Genomic DNA, 27,500 nt, shown 5'->3' on the forward strand with positions numbered 1-27,500 from the left:
CTGGACTTACACCGCGTGTAAAAAAAAAAAAAAAAAAACAAAAAAACCGGTGGTTCCTGGGACGATCAGTCTCCACGACTTGTCATCAGTTATAAAACAATTACAACAACAATAAGCAAACAAACACAAACAACAAAAACAACAACAAAACCCACTGCGCATGTCCTTACACAAGTATCTGTGTAACAGCTAGTGGTTACACACCTGTTTGAAACACTCTACGAGGATTAGGGCGTCATTTCTTTTCCCCCCCAAAGGAAATAAACAAAAACTGAAACTAAACTAAAACTTGTAACAAGTCGTACTTGTGTCTGTTCTTTCACCCTTGCCTCCATCACTTTTTGCAAAGTATTATTCGGTTATCGTCAGTTCGGTTGTCTTCACATCATTTTTTTTTCTGCGACTAGAACTGAAATGTTTAAACGAATAAACGAGCATAAACAATCCACGAACAACGACATCTGTGAGAAGAATTCAAACAGCGTTTAAATAAAGGATCAAAAGGAAATCCAGACAAATCAGAAAAGAAAGAAAGAAAAAGAAGAGGTAACAAAATAACAAAATAACCCCTCCCCCTCCAAAAAAAACAAAAAAAAAACACACACACAAAAAAACACAAAAACAAACAAACAAACCCCAAAACAAAACACGAAACACCAAGAAAGCAAAGAAAAAAAGGGAAATTTTTCATATATAATTTTTAAAAGAAATTTTAAAAAGAAGAATAGTAAACTTTTAAGAAAATTTGTTAAAAATTACTGTTTAAAAACAAACTTTTAACATCAAAACAGACGTCACAACGAAGTAACACAACAAGAAGTAAACAACAACAAAATTAACAACGACAACAAAGACAAGCACACATACAACAACAACAAAGACAACACAGAAAACAAAACCTAACAAAAAAAACAATGGCTTCCCGAATCGCATCCATTCATCCCACACCACTGACCACCTTGGCCTTCGCCAGCGTCGTCTTCCACCTTGCGCTGGGCCTCACCTGCCCGGAAAACAGGTCGCCCGTGCTGAACGACAAGGTGGCCGAGTCAGAGGTCGTGCTTCAAGGTCGCCTCAGGCGTCAGGTCGAGGTCGAGAACAAACCGGATCAAGGTTACACGGCAGAAGTGGAGGTGCAGTGCGTCTTCAAAGGAGGCCCTGTGGCCAGTTTCATCATCGTCATGGTGACTGGTAAGGATGGTGTGATAGGGTGTGTTTGTGTGTGGAAGGGGGGATGTACGTGTGTGTTTGTGTACGTGTGTGTTTGTGTGTGTGTGTGTGTGTGTGTGTTGAGCTTGTCCTTCTTTATCTCTGTCTCGCTCTCTCTTTCAAACCATGGCAAATATATACATCGTCTCTCTCCCTCTCTCTGTGTGTTTCTTTCTCTCTTTCTCTCTCTCCCTGTGTCTCTCTGTCTACCCCATTAGCTCTCTCTTCCCCTCACTCTAACTCTCTACATGGGCGTGAGCAACATGTACAAGAGCCGGCCCGTTTATTCACCCTCTTTGAGAAAGAGTTTGTCTTCCCCAGTCTCTTCTTGCCGCTCGCCCACCCCTTCCTTCTCTCTCTCTCTCTCTCTCTCTCTCTCTCTCTCTCTCTCTCTCTCTCTCTCACTACCTCTGTGTTGAGACTATCAATTCACATTTTGTTAGTTTGATTTCATGTGTCTAGAAAATGTATTGTACCCCCTGTCACAAGGACTGTACAGTCAACGCAAAACGCCAAAAGCTTTTCTGTGTGTGTGTGTGTGTGTGTGTGTGTGTGTGTGTGTGTTAGTGTGTGTGCGTGTGCGTGTGTGTGTGTGTGTCTTGAGCGCTGCTTTAAATGATCGACTTCACATCACGTTATGAAGGAAGCCAAAGACAGGCCGCTAGGTGTAATGTAATGTGGAATGCTACAGACATCCATTTCTGGCCACCCCCACGAGAAACACATGATGCAGAGACATAAACTCCACACACACACACACACACACACACACGTGCAAACATAAAAGCACACGCTCACGAGTGCTGGCACGAACGTTTGATTATACAAGCAAGGAAGCGCGCACGAACACAGAGAGAGAGAACACACACACACACACACACACACACACACACACAAAGAGGAGAGACAGACAGACAGACAGACAGGCGGGCGGGCAGAGACTGCGAGAGAGAAACAGACAGACGAAGACAGCATGACAGGAGGCAACCACTTGATGGTATCGGCTGACACCGATCCACCACACAGAAATCTATCACCCTTGGGGGAAAAAAATGTCTTGGCAGATCCACGAATTCTCCTCCTCCTCCTCTTCCTCCTCAGTCCTCCTCCTCCTTCTGATCTTCCTTCTTCTTCTTCCTCCTCCCCTTCCTCCTCCTCTGGTTCATCTTCCTCATCCTCTTTCTCCTCATCTGGTTCATCTTCCTCATCCTCTTTCTCCTCCTCTGGTTCATCTTTCCCTCCCCCCTTCCTCCTCCTCTGGTTCATCTTCCTCATCCTCTTTCTCCTCCTCTGGTTCATCTTCCTCATCCTCTTTCTCCTCCTCTGGTTCATCTTCCCCCTCCCCTTCCTTCTCATCTGGTTCATCTTCCTCCTCCTCTGGTTCATCTTCCTCATCCTCTTTCTCCTCATCTGGTTCATCTTCCTCCTCCTCTGGTTCATCTTCCTCATCCTCTTTCTCCTCATCTGGTTCATCTTCCTCCTCCTCTGGTTCATCTTCCTCATCCTCTTTCTCCTCATCTGGTTCATCTTCCTCCTCCTCTGGTTCATCTTCCTCATCCTCTTTCTTCTCATCTGGTTCATCTTCCTCCTCCTCTGGTTCATCTTCCTCATCCTCTTTCTCCTCATCTGGTTCATCTTCCTCCTCATCTGGTTCATCTTCCTCATCCTCTTTCTCCTCATCTGGTTCATCTTCCTCCTCCTCTGGCTCATCTTCCTCATCCTCTTTCTCCTCATCTGGTTCATCTTCCTCCTCCTCTGGCTCATCTTCCTCATCCTCTTTCTCCTCATCTGTTTCATCATCCTCCTCCCCTTCCTCTTCTGGTTCATCTTCCTCCTCCTCTGGTTCATCTTCCTCATCCTCTTCCTCCTCCTCTGGTTCATCTTCCTCCTCCCCTTCCCCATCCTCTTTCTTCTTGTTCTCCTGCTCCTCCTCTCCCTCTCCCTCCTCCTCCTCTTCATCTTCACCTCCCTTTTTCTTTTCCTCTTTGGTCTTGTCCTCCTCCTCTTTATTCTAATTATTTTCATTCTCCTCTTCTTCCCCATCCTCTTCGTTTTCCAACTTTTTTTTTATATATATATCTCCATTGTTTGATGAACTGCCAACTTGTTGACTAACAAAAACGTCCACGGAGCCCATCTTTCACAGCACCTGTGCATGAGAGAGAACGAGAGAGAGAGACAGAGACAGAGAGAGAAAGTGACAGACAGACAGACAGACAGACAGAGACAGAGGTTCAGACTGATTGAGACTGAGATGGTTTATTCATATGTGCCACAGCCCATTTGAAGGGGAGTACACAGTGAAATGCTGAAGTCATACATTCAAAAATCTTCACGATCGAACTTCACCTTTTGAGTGCTTTATACAGATAAAGAAAGAGCAAACTCCCTGACAGTCTGATAGAGAAAGAGAGACTAGGGGTTTGGGGCGGAGAGAGAGAGGTGGGGTCGGGCAATAAGGGTGGAGACAGAGAGAGAGAGGGATGGAGGAGGTATGATATGGGGATAGAGACACACAGAGAGACAAGGGGTTTGTGGTGGAGAGAGAGGCAGGGCAAGGATGATTAAAGGGATGGAGAGAGAGAGAGAGAGAGACGGAGGAGGAATGATATAGGGAGAGAGAGAGAGACAATGTGTGTGTGGTGGAGAGAGAGGTGGGGTAAGGATGATTAAAGGGGTGGAGAGAGAGAGAGAGAGAGAGAGGGAGGAAGTATGATACGTAGAGAGAGAGGGTTTGTGGTGGAGAGAGGGGGGGGGGTTAGGATGATTAAAGGGGTGGAGAGAGAGAGACAGATAGAGTGAGAGAGTGAGAGGGAGGAGGTATTATATAGGGGGAGAGAGAGAGAAGGGGTGTGTGGTGGAGAGAGAGGTGGGGTTAGGATATGGGGGAGGAGAGATAAAGAGATGGAGATGGAGGGGGTATGGGGAAATGGACGTGGAAAGAAAGAGAGAGACACAGAGAGAGAGGTGGGGTAGATAAAGAGGGGTGGGAGAGATTTAGGAGGTGGATTGAGAGGGGGTGTGAGAGAGGCAGTAAGATACACATGGGAAGGAGGAACGAGAGACCACACACACACACGCACGCACGCACGCGCACACACACACACACACACACACACACACACACACACACACACACACACACAGAGGGAGAGAGAGAGAGAGGGAGAGAGAGAGAGAGACCCACACCCTTCCCACACCAACAATAACCACCCTCCCATTCCCTCAAATCTCACCATCCGCCCCCTCCGTCCACTGCCATCGCACCCACCCCCCTTCCCCCACTGCCCCCCAACACTTGCTCAACTTCACTCATACATCCTTCCAACCAGACTCTGTACAGCAAGCCAGCTGACGCAACTTGAGATCACGAGCTCCATCGACAGTACACTGCAAAGTGCACGTTCAGCGTATGCGGCTAATGAGATAATCATTCTGCCAAGTGTATCAGCAGGATACATCATTTATTTTCCCGGCGTACTTAATGAGCCACCCAGCCTACGGATCCTGGGTGAAGAGTGCTTCTAAAAACGCTCTTCTGGGTATTTCCTGTTTAGCAGTTTCGTGGAAATATGTACCTCTTTTATAAAAAATATGAAAAATAAAAATAAAAAAAATAAAAAAATCTGTTACTCGTCAACACATCCTCGTTCAGTCTTTAAAATCCAACAATCGCTGTCTGTCTCATTCTCTTCGTTTCTGTCTGTCTGTGTCTGTGTCTGCCTCTCTCTCTCTCTCTCTCTCTCTCTCTCTCTCTCTCTGTATATATATATATATATATATATAGATATATAGATAGATAGATATATATATATATATATATATCCCCCTTTCATAAAATCAAAACAGCAAGACCACGAATAGATTTTTTCAGACCACGTTTACACCACTCCGGAGGGTCGTTGTGGAATTCTTTTCAAGAGACTATCAAAATTTAACTTGCAAACTATACCTCCCTCAGATAATCGTACAAAGAATATCTGTTTTCTGATGTAATTAAACAAAACGTTACATGGAAGACCAAAAAAACAACAACAAACAAACAGTGATTGACGTCCTGATGCCATATGTCTCTCCTTATATTCAGTTAATATCCCTGTTTCCGTTTCCCCACCCCAACCCAAGCACACCAACCGAACTTTCTGCACCGACCGAAATCAATGTAGCCCATCCAACCCCAACAACACAGACACTGCAACCCTCATAAACCCAATCGAAATCAAAATAATCCACCCAGGCCAACAGAGATCTATACATCCGATCCAACCCCCCAACCTAAACTCAGCTCTGTATAACCCATCCCGAACCAAGCCAGATCAACACTATCCATCCCAGCCTAACAGAAATCTACATAACCAAACTCACCAGAACCAAAATCAACATAACCAAACTCACCAGAACCAAAATCATCATAACCAAACTCACCAGAGCCAAAATCAACATAACCAAACTCACCAGAGCCAAAATCATCATAACCAAACTCACCAGAGCCAAAATCAACATAACCAAACTCACCAGAACCAAAATCATCATAACCAAACTTACCAGAACCAAAATTAACATAACCAAGCTCACCCGAACCTAAATTAACATGACCAAACTCACCTGAACCTAAATCAATATAACCAAACTCACCCGAACCTAAATTAACATAACCAAACTCACCCGAACCAAAATCAATAAAACCAAATTCACCCCAACTTAAATATAACCAAACTCTCCCAAACCTAAATCAACATAACCAAACTCACCCGAACCTAAATCAACATAACCAAACTCTCCCGAACCTAAATCAACATAACCAAACTCACCCGAACCTAAATCAACATTACCAAACTCACCAGAACCTAAATCAATAAAACCAAACTCACCAGAACCTAAATCAACATAACCAAACTCACTCGAACCAAAATCAACATAACCAAACTCACCCGAACCAAAATCAACATAACCAACCCAACCAAACTGAAACCAACGGTCCCCTACACGTCCTAGCCCAACCAGAATCAACATAACAACCCAGCCCAACCAAAACCAACAGAAATCCACCCAGACCTAACCGAACCTACCTACCCCACCCACCCACCCACCCACACCCGAGTCTAGCCCAACGCCGGGAAACCCACCCAGACAGCTCCAGTCGTTAATGTTCAAACAAAGCATACAGATGGACAGTCACGTTCCACACAAATCATCCACTGCTTTCAAACACACTCCATCGTCCCTTGTGTGCTGACCTCGTCGTTGAGATGTGGGTCATTCCTCCCCACACCCTCTCTCCCCTGCCCTAATTATGAAAGAGGGGGTAGAATGAGGGGGTGGGGAGGGGGACAGACATACAGACAGAATTGGGAGAACCGGAAGGCAGGGAGAGAAGGGGAGGTAAGAAGAGGGGAGTGAGAAAGAGAGACAGACAGACAGAGACAGAGGAAAAGGGATCTGGAATGGAGACAGCCAGGGAGACAGTGACTCTCAGAGGACTGTAGTTTGTTGGGAGGGAGGGGGGGGGAGGGGTTGGCAGGATCGGGAATGTGCGTTGACTCAGCGAGTTCTGTTCCATGAGATGGCAACACCTCAGAAAAAAAAACAGTTCTGTTGTCGATAAGCCGAGTCTGGCCTAGCCTGGCCTAGCCTAATTCTTTCGGGACGCCTTCCCCCAGACTGGGCAGAACTCCGATCAAACTTCAGCTAACAAGGAAGTCTCGCATATTCTTCCAGGGAGAGAGGTTGACAAGACTGCCGAATGCTGAAGCAGGTGTTCTTGGGTTTTTGTTGGTTGTTTGTTTCTAATTTTAATCTAGAGGAGGTGCCGTGGCAGGATCGGTTGGACTTTTTATCCATCGTTCACCAGTGATCAGAGTTCCAGGCCCCGTTTCGGCATTGCATTCTGTCTGTGGGAAAAGGCACTCGACTCCGATTTTCCTCGTTCCATCCAGGTATACACGAGTACCCGACTGTCAGTTGAGGGGGAAGGTTAAAACGATGAAAGAGGACTGGGCCATGCCTTCCGATGCCGCCGATCATAGTAGAAATGACAGTTCACAGCCCTGATGGCCGTGAAAGACTACGGGACATTGAACGGCCCCTTTCTTACCCTAAATTTCAATTCGTTCTGTTATTGTCGGTCAACACAAGATCTCAGGCAGCGGCCAAACGTTCAGATGAGGAGCCACGACCCACGCTTACCCACTGTTTTCAGCCATTCCCCAGTCAGTTGCTGAATGCAGGCACAACTGCTGGCTGGTATCTAGGGCACTGTTTTATGCAAGTGTGTCAGACAGAGAAGGGCGGAGAGTGGGGAAGGGGTCGGGAAGGGGTAGAGGAGCCAGCCACTGAACGACTGTGTGAATTATTGGCAGAAAATATCAACTCTGCAGATTCTGACAGAGAGAGGTTGTTGATAAGCTCGCAGGAGGCTGAAACATTCTTCTTTTCTTTTTTTTTTCTGTGGTCCATCCACAACGCTAATTACGACCTGCAGTTTCGGAACTGCGATTTTTCACAACCGACATTTTGTGGACCATTAACCTTTATGGTGTTGTGGTTAGTGTCATATACTGACGGCTTCTTGATTGTTGGTTCAAAACCCATCAGTGGCTTAAATGTCACAGAGAGATTTATCAGTTTAGCATGCTCATACACAGAGCTAGCCAGGTGAACTGCAGGCTGAAATGCAAAGGAACGGTACAGTCGAGTCGAGAGTTGAGAGATTCATTGATGCATCTCTGAGTTTTAGGAAACCCACTGCAATCCATTGAAACTCGTGTCACAGTTTGACCCATCCAAACCAAGTCAACCTTACCCAACCCAGCCAAACCCACTGCAACCTATTCGAGCTATACCGTATCCAGTGCAGTTTTTTCCCAACCCGTCCCAACCCATCCCAACCGAGCTAAGCGACATGTACACCCTCAAAGCATCCCATCCAAAACCCGACGAACCCAAACAAATACAAACACAACGCAACCCATTCCAGCCTAGCTAAACCTAAACCTTTTACAACCCATACCAACCTAGCTAAACCTAAACCTTTTACAACCCATACCAACCTAGCTAAACCTAAACCTTTTACAACCCATACCAACCTAGCTAAACCTAAACCTTTTACAACCCATACCAACATAGCTAAACCTAAACCTTTTACAACCCATACCAGCCTAGCTAAACCTAAACCTTTTACAACCCATACCAGCCTAGCTAAACCTATACCTTTTACAACCCATACCAACCCAGCTAAACCAGTACCTTTTACAATCCATACCAACCTAGCTGAACCTAAACCTTTTACAACCCATACCAACCTAGCTAAACCTAAACCTTTTACAACCCATACCAACATAGCTAAACCTAAACCTTTTACAACCCATACCAGCCTAGCTAAACCTATACCTTTTACAACCCATACCAACCCAGCTAAACCAATACCTTTTACAACCCATACCAACCTAGCTGAACCTAAACCTTTTACAACCCATACCAACCTAGCTAAACCTAAACCTTTTACAACCCACACCATCCCAGCGAAACCTATGCCTTTTACAACCCATCCCAACCCAACTGATCCCGTTATTGCCTATTCGAATCCAGTAAACCCATCTGTACACAGTACAACCTATCCTAACCCACCTGAATCCAGTACAACCCATCCCAACTCACCTGAATCCAGTACAACCCATCCCAACTCATCTGAATCCAGTACAACCCATCCCAACCCAATACAACCCATCCCAACCCAATACAACCCATCCCAACCCACCTGAATCCAGTACAACCCATCCCAACCCACCTGAATCCAGTACAACCCATCCCAACCCACCTGAATCCAGTACAACCCATCCCAACCCCAACCCACCTGAATCCAGTACAACCCATCCCAACCCAGTAAATACAACCCATCCCAACCCAGTACAACCCATCCCAACCCAGTACAACCCATCCCAACTCACCTGAATCCAGTACAACCCATCCCAATCCAGTACAACCCATCCCAACCCAGTACAACCTATCCCAACCCAGCTGTATTCAGTACAACCCATCACAACCCAGTACAACCCAACATAACCCAGCTGTATCCAGTACAACCCATCCCAACCCAGTACATACAACCCATCCCAACCCAGTACAACCCATCCCAACTCACCTGAATCCAGTACAACCCATCCCAATCCAGTACAACCCATCCCAACCCAGTACAACCTATCCCAACCCAGCTGTATTCAGTACAACCCATCCCAACCCAGTACAACCCAACATAACCCAGCTGTATCCAGTACAACCCATCACAACCCAGTACAACCCAACACAACCCAGCTGTATCCAGTACAACCCATCACAACCCAACATAACCCAGCTGTATCCAGTACAACCCATCCCAACCCAGTACAACCCATCACAACCCAGTACAACCCAACACAACCCAGCTGTATCCAGTACAACCCAACACAACCCAGCTGTATCCAGTACAACCCATCACAACCCAACATAACCCAGCTGTATCCAGTACAACCCACCATAACCCCAGCTGAACCTAGTACGATCCACCACAACCCAATACAACCCATCTCAACCCAGTACAACCCGTCCCAAACCAGTTGAATCTAACCAACATGTCTCCGATTTACTCATCGCTAAACAGTGGTGTGGTTTCACCGTCCAACCATAGTCGCTGAACGTTCTAATATGGTATTTAAGCCACTGACGAGCTTTGAACCAACAACCTCCCGGTGTTTAGTCAGTGAAACAGACCACTTCATCACGAAGGTTCTCTGTCTATCGGCAAAACATTGACTGCGAAAAGCCGCAGATAGTAGGCTCTGTCTGTCGGCAAAACATTGACTGCGAAAAGCCGCAGATAGTAGGCTCTGTCTGTCGGCAAAACATTGACTGCGAAAAGCCGCAGATAGTAGGCTCTGTCTGTCGGCAAAACATTGACTGCGAAAAGCCGCAGATAGTAGGCTCTGTCTGTCGGCAAAACATTGACTGCGAAAAGCTGCAGGTAATAGGCTCTGTCTGTCGGCAAAACATTGACTGCGAAAAGCCGCAGGTAGTAGGCTCTGTCTGTCGGCAAAACATTGACTGCGAAAAGCTGCAGGTAGTAGGCTCTGTCTGTCGGCAAAACACTGACTGCGAAAAGCCGCAGATAGTAGGCTCTGTCTGTCGGCAAAACATTGACTGCGAAAAGCCGCAGATAGTAGGCTCTGTCTGTCGGCAAAACATTGACTGCGAAAAGCCGCAGGTAGTAGGCTCTGTCTGTCGAAAAAACACTGCGAAAAGCCGCAGGTAGAAGGCCTTCCAGCTGACAGGGTGGATGGGGGGAATGTCGGGTTGAGCTTCCTGCAGGTCTGTCATGTCAACAACGACTCTATGGAGGAATCTGCTGAGTTGATGTTTTTGACAAATAAATCACAGGGTCGTTCCAGAGCTGCTTCCTACCCCCCCCCCCCCCCCCCCCCCCAACCCACCCCGACCCCCGCACCCAGTAAACACTATTTCCTCTTACAGCTTCCATCCTTCTCCCACCCCACCCCACCCTCCTCCCTTCCCCACCTCTCTTTTTTTTTCTTCTCACACATGACCCAGAAACGAACGACAGCTTAGCCCACACGGAAACAAATTCCGCAAGGCAGAGGTTGACAAGTATACAGGAGGCTAAAACATGTGGACGTTTTTGTTCTGTCATGTTTGTTTTGTTTTGTTTTTGTTGTTTTTTCTTCCATTCCGAAAGCCTGAAACATATCGCACTGGAAAGGTCGTTCTTCTTCTTCTTCTTCTTCTGCGTTCACTCGTATGCACACGAGTGGGCTTTTACGTGTATGACCGTTTTTACCCCGCCATGTAGGCAGGCATATTCCGTTTTCGGGGGTGTGCATGCTGGGTATGTTCTTGGTTCCATAACCCACCGAACGCTGACATGGATTACAGGATCTTTAACGTGCGTATTTGATCTTCTGCTTGCATATACACACGAAGGGGGTTCAGGCACTAGCAGGTCTGCACATATGTTGACCTGGGAGATCGTAAAAATCTCCACCCTTTACCCACCAGGCGCCGTCACCGTGATTCGAACCCGGGACCCTCAGATTGACAGTCCAACGCTTTAACCACTCGGCTATTGCGCCCGTCACTGGAAAGGTCCAAACCACGTTTATTCTACAGTTGAAAAATAAGAAGAAAAAAAACAGAAAAAAAACAAAAACCCGACCAACCTTTGTGGTGCAGTGGGAAGTGTCCAGTACTGATGACTGGTTGTTCTTGGGCTCATTGGGCTCAACACCCCGTCAGCAGCTAGTTTAGCTTAAATATCACTGTAGATTGATTGGGTTTTTTTTCAGACCTGACATATTTCTTTCCAGAGCTGTTTCCCATCCTGTTCGAAAGTTTTCTTTGTTTTTGTACAAAACTTTCAAATTCCGAGAGATTGCTGTTTCGTAAGAAAGTTGATTGTCCAAGTTTTTGAAACTTTTTTTTAAACTGAGCGCAATTTAGCTATAATTTCATTTGTGTTTGGCAGTGTGTTGCGTGTAGAAATATGTCGGAAAATTATGTTTATATGATAAGATGTTCACATTAGTTTCCCACCAGCTCAAATCAAAGACAAAGACCGTACAACTGTCATGCACTTCACGGATGCATCTTTTGAGGGGTTTTGTCAAACTCAGTGCACCCGATTCCAACTCATCCCAGCCAACTGCAAACCCATTCCAGCTCATCAGCTCAGTGCAACACGACCGGCTAAACCATAATGTGACCAGCACAACCTGTCCCAGCCACGGTACCCAACCAACCAAACACCCGATGTCCGTCGCAGTATAAGAGTATAGTGCCCATTGTCATACAAGGAAATAACCAACATACAAGAAAGAGACTTTTATAGGTGCTTGAATTCAAGTCTAAAACATCGTCAGTTGACTCTCTCAGACTTTGGTCCGATTCGCAGACCTATTCTGAGTTTAGCTCTCAGACTATTATTAAATTCATTACGGACCAAGTATTGTTCTAATGTCAAGTGCATATGCTTTAGTAACCTGACAATTAAGCATATAATTTTTGACTGTAGCTTGATGAAGCCTTATCTACACGAAAGTGTGTCTTCACAAGTGACTGAGAACGTTGATGTTTCTGACTTTTTGCATTCATGATCAGTTCTTTCGCTTGTCAGTTTAACAACTTCTCTTTTACGAAGTCCTTTAAGTAATTTCCTGTAATTGTATTTAGATTATTTTTTTTCAAATTTCACCCTCATTTCACCCTCATTTGCCCAGTTACCCCCAACCCTCCATTCATTTACATATCCCACCCCTTCTAACCGATAATACTCAAAAGTATTCATAAATACTTTAACAAAATGTCTTTAATCACCGATACGTGTGACGGGACATTAAACAAAATTCCTCCTCCTCGCTCGTCCCATCTCAAATAGAAAGAACCCACAGCAACCCACCCCAACCTTGCTGAACCCCGACCCTCACACGCCCAATGCAGCAATCTGTCCAACCAAATTAAATCACCACGTGTTGAGGATACAAGTCTAGCCCCTCACAGTACATGCCAACTGTCTTCAGCCACCCCTCAGTCGATGCTCCACTGGTAATCTGGGTCACAGTGTTGTGAGAGGGCGGTAGGATGAAGAGATGCGACGGGGAGTGAGTAGCAGTAGGTGGAGAATGGGGGTGGGGGTTGAGCAGAGGAAGTGGGAAGATTATAAAGGACTCCAATCTACTGGTAGAAAACTCAACTCCACAGATTCTGCCAGAGAGAGATTGACAAGCTTGTAGGGGGCTGAAACATTCTGACTTTCTTTTTTTTCTTTTTTTTTTCTTTTTTTTTCTTTTGTTGTTGTTGTTGTTTCGATTCGGAACGCTAATCACCACCAGTAGTATGGACAGTTTCCAAACTACGATTTTTTCCCCTCGCCAGTGTCAAGATTTTGCCGAAAATCCATGTTCATGGTGCAGTGGTTAGTGTCACAGACTGACAGCTGGGAGATTGTGGGCTCCAAATCTGCCAGCATCCTACGACGCCAGGTCATTATGATAGAACAGGACAAGTAGATTACAGTCTTGTCAGTCCTGGGACAGGCTTTGCCATCCGAATTTCTGATATCACCATGCCTCGTGCTGCATTAGGCCAGGATCCTCGGCGCCATCATCAGCAACCTCAGTCTGATCGATTAACACAATTATACAAAAGGCATGGCTCAGCAGATTCTCTGGTCATACCTGGAAAGCCCCCCCCCCTCCCCCCGGTGATATCCCCACCTTTTTCTTAATGTGTTCGTTGGCTGTAGTTCCTGCAGTCACTCTTTTGTTGTTGTTGTTTTTGTTGTGTGTGTGTGTGTGTGTGTGTGTGTGTGTGTGTGTCTGTCTGTCTGTCTGTCTGTCACTATGTGAGTGAGTGTGTGTGAGTGTAACTGTGTGTGTGTGTGTGTGTGTGTGTGAGCGTGTTGTGTGTGTGTGTGTGTGTGAGCGTGTTGTGTGTGTGTGTGTGTGTGTGTGTGTGTGTGTGTGTGAGCATGTTGTGTGTGTGTGTGTGTGTGTGTGTGTGTGAGCGTGATGTGTGTGTGTGTGTGTGTGTGTGTGTGTGTGTGTGTGTGTGTGTGTGTGTGTGTGAGCGTGTTGTGTGTGTGTGTGTGTGTGTATGATCGTGCTAACCTAATCATGAACGCAGCCGTTTTGGGGGAGGGGGGGGGGGGGTTGGCCTGGGTTGGGCAAGGTTGGCTTGGTTTGGATGGGTCACACTGTGACACGAGTTTCAATGGATTGCAGTGGGTTTCTTAAAACTCAAGAGATGCATCAATGAATCTCTCAAAACTCTCGACTCGACTCCGCCGTTCCTTTGCATTTGAGCCTACAGTTCACCCGACCAGTTCCTGGTTTCGATTACACCTACTTTCACGCCTTGGGTCCATCACTGAAATCAAGTCATCGGCACTGGTAGGTTCTGGGGACCGCGGCCGGAGGAACGGGCAACTTTTCGTCCCTTAACTCACTCAGTACGGCCAGTCCTCTCTTCTCCTCTACACAGACCCCTCGGATGTCCAGTGGGTGTCTGAATGACCCAACCTTTAGCTTCCGTCGTCAGAATTGTGGTATTCTTTGTCAACATTCACCTCTTCAGTATAAGAGCTTTCCACTTGCAATTTTTTGATGATGGTAATTGGGGTGAAACGCTGTTAACGTCGTCTCTTTCGCCGTTCGTATGGAGAGTTAATTAAGAAAACCCCGCTCTTGCCCGGCTCCGAACGAAACAGCTCCTGTTACCCGGGCACTGACGAGGCATGGCAGGAACGAGTTTCAGAGCACACAGCATGGGGTCACATGTATCGGGTCAGTGCCTTTCTGGCAACATGACACGGACAGCTCCACAGCTACTGCCGGTTTGCGATATCAGATTCAATATCTTTTTCTTTTTTTTATATTAATAAATCGGAATGAGAGTATCGAGAGTAACGCCATTTGGCTCGGAAGATGTGGCACCCGAAAGATGACACTGGCATGTATTTTGTCGATGAAACTCTAAAATCAAATATTCGCAAATGCGGACGGACAAAACATACAGACTCTCTCTGTGTCTGTCTGTCTGTCTGTGTGTCTGTATCAGTCTCTCTCTCGGTCTCTGTCTCTGTGTCTCTCTATCTCTCTCTTCTTTCACAGCCAGCCATTCCACCCACACACGTGTGTGGTAATGTTTCCAAGTTGGCACGTCAAATTGGTACCTGCCATTGCGGCAAACCGTTACAACGTAAAACGACACACACACACACACACACACACACACACACACACACACACACACACACACACACACACACACACACACAAGCATCATTTGTCTTTTTTAACTGGGTGCGTTTCTTCAGCTGTTCCTTCTTGTTATCAACGTGCCTCTCTATCTCTCTGTCTCTTGGCTTCCGGTGCAAGATGGCGGCGAGACAGGCGGTCTGACTGCCATGGTGAGAGACTCCGCATATATTTTCCGATTGAAGCAGTTATTGAATCACAGAAGTCTTTTTTTTTTTTTGGGGGGGGGGGGGGGAGGTTAATAGTTCTTTCAGGAAACAGTGGCAATGGAAAAAGAGTCAAGATGATAGATGTAACTCTCTATATGTGTCTGTCTGCCACTCTCTCTCTCTCCCTCTCTCTCTCCCTCTCTCTCTCCCTCTCTCTCTCTCCGTCCCTCCCACCCTCCCCTCTCTCTTTTAATGTGTGATGATTTGTTCGGGATTATAAAGATAGGGCGAGTCATTAAAGCGACGCACGAAAGGGGCAACACAATTCTCTCTCTCTCTCTCTCTCTCTCTCACACACACACACACACACACACACACACACACACACACACACACACACACACACATTAATACAAACCAGCCAAGTGACTGCAGTGGTTGACTGTGCCGGATTCGCACTATGAACGCGAACTGGATAATTAAATCCTTTGACACATCACTCGTACAGGACTGCCGCGTTCCGCTCATGTTAATTAACGAGCCTTTGATCGTTAATTTACGACCACTAGGTTGCCAACAGTTGGTGGAGGCGGTGTTGTTTTTTTTCCCCCTAAAGGCCCAAGGGAGTCGGATTTCGCTGCTGGTCTCGCATCTGCTTAGCAGATGTTGTGTGGCGTATATGGATTTGTCCGAACGCAGTGACGCCTGCTTGAATAATTGAACTGAACTGCTGTAGACTCCACGACTATGCAGTCAGCCCCGATACGGCCCCATTGCAGAAGACGCAGCATGAACTGATCTGACGACCATACTACTGTCATCAGAGTGGTGGAGTGGTCGTCAACCGAATCAGAACAGCCGCTTCTGAATACTACAGAACTGGCTCAGTCACCGGCAGTGCGGGATCACCTTTGCTGGGTGGCCTAACGACAGCCTAGAACTAAACTAGCAGCGTTGAAGTACAACAGATCAAAACCCGGTGAAGTTCAGCAGCGTGGGCAAGCCGAGGGTGTTTGATAGGTGTCAACAGTATTGCCAGTTTAAGGAGCAACGAAAGATGCTCTCTCTCACACACACACACACACACACACACACACACACACACACACACACACACACACACACACACCAGTTCCAAAATCATCTTTCATCGTCTGTCTTTCTTTCTCTCTGCCACATCTCCCAGGATATATATTTATAATATTATATGTATACATTTAGAGAGAGACATACATACATACCTATGTGTATGTGTGTGTGCGTGTGCGTGTGTGTGGGCCTGTGTGTATGCGTGCGTACGTGCATGTCTCTGTCAGCCTCCGTGAAGATACTGTGTACCACATCAAACGAACGGGGCAGTCACATATACAGACAGTGAACGAGGGAGCGGCCGGGAGGGTAAGTGGGGAAATAGGTCATATCATACCCCACACCCACACCCCCACGGCCCCACCCCCACCACCACCCCACTCCCCTCTGCCTCCCTGCAGTGCAGTGCTGTCACTACAGACTCCTCGGTCTGGAATTCCTCTATTAGGCAGATTTCGGTTTGTCACCCCGCCACCCCTCCAGCCACCTCCCATCCTCCCCCCGCCGCCCCCCCTCGCGCCCACCTCCTGCCCCCTCGCGCCCACCTCCTGCCCCCTCGCGCTCCCCGTTTTTCCCCCAGCCCTGGGAGAGCGCTTGTCGCCGTGCGGCCACACTACGGCGGCGCCCCTCGTTGTATGTTTTCTCTGCCTGTCCGCACGTGTATTTGTTCCCCCAATAAGATGGATATTTATACAGCTACAGTTTCACCAGGGGACACCCCCCACGCCCCCACCCCCAAGTCTCCGTTGATGCTGGGGTTTTGGGGGTGGGTTTTTTTTCTCATTTTTTAACGGGCACTAAGTGCAATACTACACACGGGACGCCAGCTGATCAAACTATGTCTCAGTTCAGTTCAGTTCAGTTACTCACAGCGTTCGGACACATCCATATATGCTACACCACATCTTCCGCTAAGCAGATGCCTGACCAGCAGCGTAACCCAATGCGCCTAGTACAGCCTTGAATGGTAAAAAGAAAAGATACACAAATAAATGAATAGATAAGTCATCAAATGAACGAATAAATAAATCAGAATAAATAAGTAAATTTTTTTTTTCAATAATATGAAAAATAAGTGAGCAAACTGATACAGAAATAAAATGGAATGTAAAAAAAAAAAAAAATCAGAATATAAAAAAGAAGGGAAATGTCTCCAAAACTTTGCACCCAGACCAGACCAGAATTCTAGGTCGTGTGGAGAACAGGGTTGGGGGAGGGGAAGGGGGCGTGTCGGGAGGAAGGAAGGGGGGGGAGAGGGTAGGATGGAAAAGTCTGTGTGTGAATCTGGAACTCAGTTTGCTTGTATATCTGTGAGCACGTTATGTCGTGTGTGTGTGTGTGTGTGTGTGTGTGTGTGTGTGTGTGTGTGTGTGTGTGCGTGTGTGTGTGTGTGTGTGTGACAGAGAGAGAGAGAGTAACCAATGTATCCCAGTCGGTCAATCCACAATCCACAATCCGCTCGACCATCTCTGTTGCACTTCACTTTAAACAGTCACCTAACTATGTAATTGTTTTTGTATTTGTATCTTTTTATCACAACAGATTTCTCTGTGTGAAATTCGGGCTGCTCACCCCAGGGAGAGCGCGTCGCTACACTACAGCGCCACCCTTTTTTTGTTGTTGTTTTTGTTTTTAATCCTGCGTGCAGTTTTATTTGTTTTTCCTATCGAAGTGGATTTTTCTACAGAATTTTGCCAGGAACAACCGTTTTGTTGCCGCGGGTTCTTTTACCTGCGCTAAGTGCCTGCTGCATATGCACACGGGACATCGGTTTATCGTCTCATCCGAATGACTAGCGTCCAGACCACCACACAAGGTCTAGTGGAGGGGGAGAAAATATCGGCGGCTGAGCCGTGATTCGAACCAGCGTGCTCAGATTCTCTCGTTTCCTCTTGGCCATCACTCCACTTGTAGGTATGATAGTCAGTCGTGTCCGACTATGACCATCAGAACAGGAGAGGAGGAAACTGCTGTTCCAACTATCTGGACCAGAATTTGATGATAGTGGAGAGTCTTGCCCAAGTTATATACCCCACTCTTTCGGCCAAGAGGGTTCTGTTAGGACAGTCGGCGTTGGGAAGGTTCCCAAAGGCCAACTAGCCCCCCCACCCCCCACCCCGGGCCCCCCACCTCGCCCCCCACCCAAGGCTGCAGCACAAGGAGCCAGTGCAGTTTTCTCTCCACGTAACTCTGACTGCAGAGTTAACTGGCTTTTTACCCCCCTGCTGGTCTGTATGAAGGGAGTGTAATTATAATAGGGTAATTCCCTTCTCTTCGTGGTAGACGAGCGGGGGTGGAGGGGTGGGGGTGGGGGTATGGAGGCCGTCTGCTACCGAGGTGCTAATTAACGAGCCGTTGCGAATTTATGGGGAAGTACGCTGACAGCTTTATATATATATATAGCGTGTAGGTTGGCACTAGCCGTATCTGCTTATGACGTGGTTGTACACCCCCTTGCTTCCTTTTTAGTTTGTGAACTCCAATCTCTCTCTCTCTCTCTCTCTCTCTCTCTCTCTCTCTCTCTCTCTCTCTCTCCATATTATAGGGCGGATGTAAGATTCGTTGTCGACAACTCCATCATATTATCATTGTTATATTTCTATTATCATCATTATTATTAATCAGTCATTTAGCGTTATGAATCACTATCATTATCATCATTATCAGAGTATGTGGGAGAGACAACGGTTAGGAGAGAGAGATAGAGACATACAGACTGGAGAAATCAAGTGAGATAGTGATAAGAATAATAAATTGGCTTACAGGGGCAGTCATGATTGTACGTGGCTGTCACTAGTCCTTCATCATTGTCTCGACACGGTTCGATTTACTTTGAAACTTATCACACAGCGTGGTCATTGCCGTCCTCTACAGGCACGTGGAAAGATACAGGAAGGAAAAAAACTGTGTGTGTGTCTGTGTGTCTATATGTGTCTATCTGTCTGTGTCAGTGTCTGTATATGTGCGTGTGTTTGTGTTCGTGTGTGTGTGTGTGTGTGTGTGTGTGTGTGTGTGTGTGTGTGTGTGTGTGTGTGTGTGTGTGTGTGTGTGTGTGTGTGTGTGTGTGTGTGTGTGTGTGTGTAATTGCCCCGCCTGTCTGTCAGTATCTCCCTTTTCCTATCTACCTGTGTCTGCCAATACACACACGCATATAAACGTATGTAAACACAGAAAGAAAGATAGAGAGGAGAGAGAGAGATAGAGAGAGAGAAGCAGACAAAGAGAGAAAGGCAGACAGCCAAAGAGAGGGGCAGACAGAGAGAGATGGGGGCAGAGACATGAGAGAGAGATAGACAGACAGACAGAGAGAGAGAGAGAGAGATAGACCCTGAGCCACAGACCCAGAGACCCAGAGAGGCCAAGAGATCAGACTTCCCATCGAGAGCGAGAGCCCCGGCGGTACACTTACAGAAACAACACACTGGAAAAACATAAAGCGAACAGGCCCTGCAAACCTGGCACCAAAGTGCGTGGGATGGTCCATAGACCAGACACACACACACACACACACACACACACACACACACACACACACACACACACACACACACACACACACACACACACACACACACACACACACTCGCTCACTCACTCACTCACTCACAACAGACAGATAGAAACGAAGGGTAATATTTTTTTTATCAAAGGGAAAAAGTAAGGCACACGTTTTCCCACGGTAACTGAACGTTCACACACACACACACACACACACACACACACACACACACACACACACACACACACACACACACACAGGGATCTGAAAAGCAAATGGTAGGCATGTTTTACCCACCCCACCCCCACCCCACAATAAATCAAGCGCTCTAATTTTGTGTTTTGTTTCCATTTCACTCCTTTATCTCTCACTCATGAGCGAATGGGTTGAAAAGAACGAAAGAAAGCCAAATAAATAAGAGAGAGACGAAAAAAAAAAGATATCAGAAAAGAAGAAGAAATAGAGATTATACTGACAGTGACACCGACACTGGCCCTTTCATTACATGTCACTTTGAAGCGACCCCAACAAAATATGGAATAATGCAGACACTTTTGTAATATCACAGTCGCACACACAATGATTAGGTTCAACAGAAGGGTCCATTGAGAGAAAAGAAATCAAAAAGATATCAGAAAAAGAACAGAGAAAGAAACGAGTACAAGAAAAGAAGACAAGAAACAGACACAGAAAACACACAGAAAAGAAACTAGAAAGAAGAAGAAGAAGAAAAAAGAAACAACAACAACAAAAACAGCTATAAGATAAGGAAAAGATGCTTGGTATATAGAAAGACTTTGTTTTAGAAGAAAAGAACCAAAGGCAGAAGAAAAAAAATCATGAAGAAGAGAGAAAGAAAGAATGAACAGGAACACCTTATTCAACAGCAACAAAAAAACAAAAAAAAAGGTCTGGACACAAAGAAAATAAAAAGAAAGACAGAAATGGATGAATGAATGAATGAATGAATGAAGAGAAGAAAAAAAAACGACAACGTCAAGACAAGATCAGGCAAGGCAAAGCAAAACGCAGCAATGCGAGTTAAGACAAGACAATGCCAGGCAAGGCAAGGCAGGCAAGACAAGGCAAGGCAAGGCAGGCAAGACAAGACAAGACAATGCCAGGCAGGCAAGACAGACAAGGCAAGGCAAGGCCAGACAGGCAAGACAAGGCAAGGCAAGGCAAGGCAAGGCAAGACAAGGCAAGGCAAGGCCAGACAGGCAAGGCAAGGCAAGGCCAGACAGGCAAGGCAAGGCAAGGCAAGGCAAGACAAGACAACGCCGGCCAGACAAGGCAAGGCAAGGCAATGCAAGTCAAGGCGAGACAAAAGACAACACAGGGCAATACGAGAAGACAAGACAAGACACTACGTATACCTACATAACAAGACCTTATTGGCCCTGACACTTTCCTGTTCTGCGTGGCTGCCTCCATGACGGCTGATGGCTATGTCTTGTCAGTCGTCAGTCAGATTATGTCGGCGTGGGTGGATGGAAATGGGGTGGATGGGTGTGAAGGCGTGGGAGGGGGAGGAGAATGGGGAGGGGGGGGCTTAGGGGTGTAAGTGTGTGGGTATCCATCCAAACGTTCTGTTTTTCTAGTTAATCCATCCATCGCCAGCAGTCATACAACAATTCAAGTTCGCTCATTCTACTATTAACCACACCCAATGCTAGCCATTCGTATTACCAATACATTGCAAGTCTCGTACTAGAAAGAGAAGAACAAGTTGGGCTAAGAGGGGTACTGTGAACGTACATGTACCAGTTGATAAATCAGTCAGGGACAACAACGAACTCATGCTATGTACTACATATACATATCAACACATAACAATATAAAAACCATCATGATACAATACAATAAAAACACGACACATAAAAGAATGATTAATAAGATCAAAAACGATTGTACAAATGTATGATGAAAATGCGATAATAATAACGATTAACAAAATATATCATGAAACATGTGAAGAACGTAACATGTGGTCTATTCGAATATCCTTATCATTAAACCGGCTTGTGACGACATGTTTTTTTCGTCAACCATTCGAATCTTCCTTAGATAATTATACAATTTACCTTGGAATCACCTAGAATCGCTCTAAATGGGACAAACAACAGGTGTCTCATGTCTTCGAGGTAGACGTTGGGAAGTGGGTGGAGAGGAGGGGGGGGGGGGGGGGGTTGGGGGGGGGGTGTGTGAAAGGGGAGGTGGAGAATATGGGGGATCAAAGTCAGTAACCAGCTTAGAAACATGCGTAATATGGGTGCATTTTTCTGACTGAAAACTGACAAAAAATACGTTATTTTCATCTCATAATTAATACATCTTCATTTATGCGTTTAACTCTCTCTCTCTCTCTCTCTCTCTCTCTCTCTCTCTCACTCTGTCACACACACACATATTTTTTTATACACACACACACACACACACACACACAACACACACACACACACTCACACATCCGCATACAGACTCAGCCACACCCACACACATACCCCTCCCCCCCCCCCACCCCCCCCCCCCCCGGTTCCCCCGCCCCGCACACACACACACACACACACCACACACACACACACACCACACACACACACACACACACACACACACACACACACACACACACACACCGAGACATATAGATAAACAGAGACGGACACGCAGACAGAGAGATAGACAAACAAAAAAAACCGGACCCGGCAGAGATTCAGCTACTCCCACAGCATGTCAATCACCGTTTGAGAATGTTTCAGCAGATCCCTGTAATAATGTTGTTTTTTTCCCCCCAGTTGGGGAAATCCGGATCGTTCTGAAACAGCCATTTCGTTAGCTTGCCTACAGTCACCCTCCACCCCCCACCCACCCTCCAACCCATCCCCTCACACAACCACCCACATACACGCATGCTTACAGTCAGCACTGCGTCAGCATCAGTGAAAAGAAACCCGATCGTCTGACGGTATCGCACATAACTGGCGCGTGCACATACACACACGCAAGCGCGCACACACACACACACACACACACACACGCACGCATATATATATGTGCGCGCGTGTGTGTGTGTGTGTGTGTGTGTGTGTGTGTGTGTGTGTGTGTGTACATACATAGTACATACACGCGTGCGCGCACACACATGCACATACAACGATCATTCTCTCTCATACATACACACACACACACACACACGCGCGCGCGCGCGCGTACGCACGCACACAAATGCATATATATATATATATATATATATATACATATGTATACATACATACATACATACACGCGTGCGCGCGCACACACATGCACATACAACGATTATTCTCTCTCTCTCTCTCTCTCTCTCTCTCTCTCCTCACACACACACACACACACACACACACACACACACACACACACACACACACTTCCTCCATCTCTTCCCCCCACCCCCCTCTCTCTCTCCCCTCTCATTCACGCACTGTGTCCAGAGTTACATTGTCGTGTTTGTGCGGGGAGCGGGGGACGCGCGCGCGCGCGCGCGCGCGCGCGCGCGCGTGCGCGTGTGTGTGTGTGTGTGTGTGTGTGTGTGTGTGTGTGTGTGTGTGTGTACGAGTGCGCACTCGGTCGCGCGAGCGCAATCTCACCGGTTGACCGACAGCAGTGAGACACTCACAGACTACAATCAACACTGCATGATCACAGCAAACACTGCCCCGTTTTTTGTGACTGTCACTAGGACGTGCTCAGTCATCTCTGCCTCTTTATATGACTGTCCTTAAAACGTTCACAGTAAAACAGTAACCCCATCGTGACTGTAAAACACTGCCTCTTTACTATTCGACTGTTCCTTAAATTAAGCTCACACTGTCCCTCTGCGTAACTGTCCCTAAAACGTGCAGTTAAACACTGCCCCTTTATGTGACTGTCCCTGAAACATGCACATTTGCCTCTTTATTGTGTGACTGTCCCTAAAATGTGCACAGTTAAACACTGCCCCTTTATGTGATTTTCCCTAAATCGTGCAAAGTTAAACATTTTTATGTAACTGTCTCTAAATAAAAGGTGCAGAGTTAAACACTGCCCCTTTATGTGACTGTCCCTAAATAGTGCACAGTTAAACACTGCCCTATTTGATGTGACTGTCCCTAAATAGTACACAGTTAAACACTGCCCCATTTGATGTGACTGTCCCTAAATAGTACACAGTTAAACACTGCCCCATTTATGTGACTCTCCCTAAATAGTACACAGTTAAACACTGCCCCATTTGATGTGACTGTCCCTAAATAGTACACAGTTAAACACTGCCCTACTTGATGTGACTGTCCCTAAATAGTACACAGTTAAACACTGCCCCTTTATGTGACTGTCCTAAATAGTACACAGTCAAACACTGCCCCTTTTGTGACTGTCCCTAAATAGTACACAGTTAAACACTGCCCCTTTATGTGACTGTCCTAAATAGTACACAGTCAAACACTGCCCCTTTTGTGACTGTCCCTAAATAGTACACAGTTAAACACTGCCCCTTTATGTGACTGTCCTAAATAGTACACAGTTAAACACTGCCCCTTTATGTGACTGTCCTAAACAGTACACAGTTAAATACTGCTCCTTTATGTGACTGTCCCTAAATAGCACACAGTTAAACACTGCCCCATTTGATGTGACTGTCCCTAAATAGCACACAGTTAAACACTGCCCCATTTGATGTGACTGTCCCTAAATAGCACACAGTTAAACACTGCCCCTTTATGTGATTTTCCCTAAAATCGTGCAAAGTTAAACATTGCCCCATTTATGTGACTGTCCCTAAATAGTACACAGTTAAACACTGCCCTATTTGATGTGACTGTCCCTAAATAGTACACAGTTAAACACTGCCTCTCTATGTGACTGTCCCTAAATAGCACACAGTTAAACGCTGCCCCATTTGATGTGACTGTCCCTAAATAGCACACAGTTAAACACTGCCCCTTTATGTGACTGTCCCTAAATAGTACACAGTTAAACACTGCCCCATTTGATGTGACTGTCCCTAAATAGTACACAGTTAAACACTGCCCCTTTATGTGACTGTTCCTAAATAGTACACAGTTAAACACTGCCTCTCTATGTGACTGTCCCTTAATCGTGCACAGTTAAACACTGCCCCTTTATGTGACTGTCCCTAAATAGTACACAGTTAAACACTGCCCCATTTGATGTGACTGTCCCTAAATAGTACACAGTTAAACACTGCCCCATTTATGTGACTATCCCTAAATAGTGCACAGTTAAACACTGCCCCATTTGATGTGACTGTCCCTAAATAGTACACAGTTAAACACTGCCCCTTAATGCGACTGTCCCTAAATAGTACACAGTTACACTGCCCCATCATGTGACTGCCCCTAAATAGTACACAGTTAAACACTGCCCTTTTATGTGACTGTCCTAAATAGTACACAGTTATGTGACTGTCCCTTAATCATGTACAGTTAAACACTGCCCCATTTTATGTGACTGTCCCTAAATAGTACACAGTTAAACACTGCCTCTCTATGTGACTGTCCCTTAATCGTGCACAGTTAAACGCTGCCCTTTTATGTGACTGTCCCTAAATATAAATAGTACACAGTTAAACACTGCCCCTTCATGTGACTGTTCCTTAATCGTGCACAGTTAAACACTGCCCCTTTATGTGACTGTCCCTAAATAGTGCACAGTTAAACACTGCCCCATTTGATGTGACTGTCCCTTAATAGTGCACAGTTAAACACTGCCCCTTTATGTGACTGTCCCTTAATCGTGCACAGTTAAACACTGCCCCTTTATGTGACTGTCCCTTAATCGTGCACAGTTAAACACTGCCCCTTTGTGTGACTTTCCCTAAAACGTACAAGTTAAACACTGCCTCTTTATTACGTGACTGTCTCTAAATAAAACGTGCACAGTTAAACACTGCCCCTTTATATGACCATTCCTAAAACGTGCACAGTTAAACACTGAACCCTGTGCGATCATCGCTTACGACAGTAGTACGGGAGCAGTGCAATCACACCCTGAAAAACACCCCACCCCCACCGCACATCACGCAGCTAGGATCAGTCTGTTGCCCACATTGTTTTCTTTCCAAATACTGCATTGCTTTCCCCCTGCAATCAAACATAAATACGTCTCTGTGACAGTGACACACTCAGATGGGGTGCATGTTGGCAAGTGGGTTTTGGAGGGAGGGGGTGGAGGATGGGCGTCAGTTATTTGTGTCTGTATCGTGTGTGTGTTTGTGTGTGTGTGTGTGTGTGTGTGTGTGTGTGTGTGTGTGTGTGTGTGTGTGTGTGTGTGTGTGTGTGTGTGTGTGTGTGTGTGTGTGTGTGTGTGTGTGTGTGTGTGTGTCTGTCTGTCTGTCTGTCTGTCTGTTCGTGTGTTCATACGTGCGCGCGCGTGAGTGTAGACGTGTGTTTGTTTGTTGGTGTGTTTGTGTGTGTGTGTGTGTGTGTGTGTGTGTGTGTGTGTGTGTGTGTGTACATGTGTGTGTATGTGTGTGCCTGTGTGCGCGTGTGCGTGTGTGTATGTGTGTGAGGGCGTGTGAGTGTGTGAGTATGCGCGTTCGTCCATGCGTTCGTGTGTGTGAGTGCACGTCCATGTGTATATTTGTCTGTGTGTGTTCCTAAGATCAGATTGCGATGTGGCTGGGTAAACTATGAAGGGGAGAGATGGGAGGAGTGGGCCTCGTTTTCTTTCAGACAGTGTCTACGTCTGTGTCTGTGGTAGGTAAATGAGAGAGAAGGGGGGTGGAGGCAGCTACCGAGAGAGAGAGAGGGGGGGCGGCTAAGGGTCCGACACAGACTGAGACGGAGACAGAAAAAAATACAGAAGCATAGAATTTTGTTTATAACAACAAATGTCCTATAAAACAAAAATGTGTTGTCAATCACGGCTTTACGATAACTTGGCGGTTTAACTTTCTTCTGTAAGTTGTTTGAATGCGACCCTAAAAATCACCATTTCTACCATCATCATCTTCTGCAACATGAAACGTCGTCGTCATCAGTATCATCGTCAAAAGCTTCCTGATGTTCTTGTTATGTACACAAGCAGAGCTTCACGACGGAAGTCCGCAGCGAATGATACAGAAGTCAGTGGCCCCCGGAGATCAAGACAACTCAGCCCCAAGGCAGACGCACAAATGCGACCGAACTGTGGGCAGGTACTGGCAGATGACACGCCTCGTCTCCTCTTTGTGGGACTGACGCCTCTGGTCAAGGTCCTGAATACGTTTCTCCTCAAACCCCACAACTCCCTTGCAGACTACCAGTCTCCAGGCGCTGAGGTCAGTGGCGAGGGTTTCCCGCCCGAAGATGGGAACAGAATGCTGCAGGCCCAAAGGGAAGCCTTCAGGCACTTGTTGAAGCATTTCAGTGGTCTTCCGCTGTTAGTCACAAAGCACAGGATGTGACCGAAAACAGCGGTGCTTGGTATTGTCACGTTTCACGACGCCGGAACTGGAACCGCGGCTCAAACTAGTACCCGTGGCTTCGCAACGATTTGTGACAGAGCAACAACAAAGCCCCTACCGTACAATTCCATCTCCACCCCCTCCTCACATCAATTCCTCTACATTTCCTCCTTCACCCCCTCCCCTCCCACCCACACACACACACTCCATCAACCTCTTCCGACACACTGCCCACTACCGTCCTGCTCTCCATCCGGTGCCGGGTACAAAGCCATTTGTAGGGAAAAGGTCAAGGTACTTCTTTTTTTGTTTTTTTTCGTGTCTCCACTTAT

General features: G+C 46.4%; 1 protein-coding gene across 1 annotated transcript in view; it reads left to right on the plus strand.

The window, feature by feature from the left end:
- Positions 1-27,500, plus strand: part of LOC143284648 (uncharacterized) — a 49,322-nt gene that overhangs the window by 6,473 nt on the left and 15,349 nt on the right. The window contains exon 2 of the mRNA XM_076591530.1: positions 1-1,191. This exon is cut by the window's left edge and continues 151 nt beyond it. Coding sequence (XP_076447645.1) covers positions 915-1,191 — 277 coding nt within the window. The 5' untranslated portion in view covers positions 1-914. The remainder of the gene's footprint in view (positions 1,192-27,500) is intronic.

Source organism: Babylonia areolata, chromosome 8 (genome assembly GCF_041734735.1).
Source record: "Babylonia areolata isolate BAREFJ2019XMU chromosome 8, ASM4173473v1, whole genome shotgun sequence".
Lineage (NCBI taxonomy): Eukaryota > Metazoa > Mollusca > Gastropoda > Neogastropoda > Buccinidae > Babylonia > Babylonia areolata.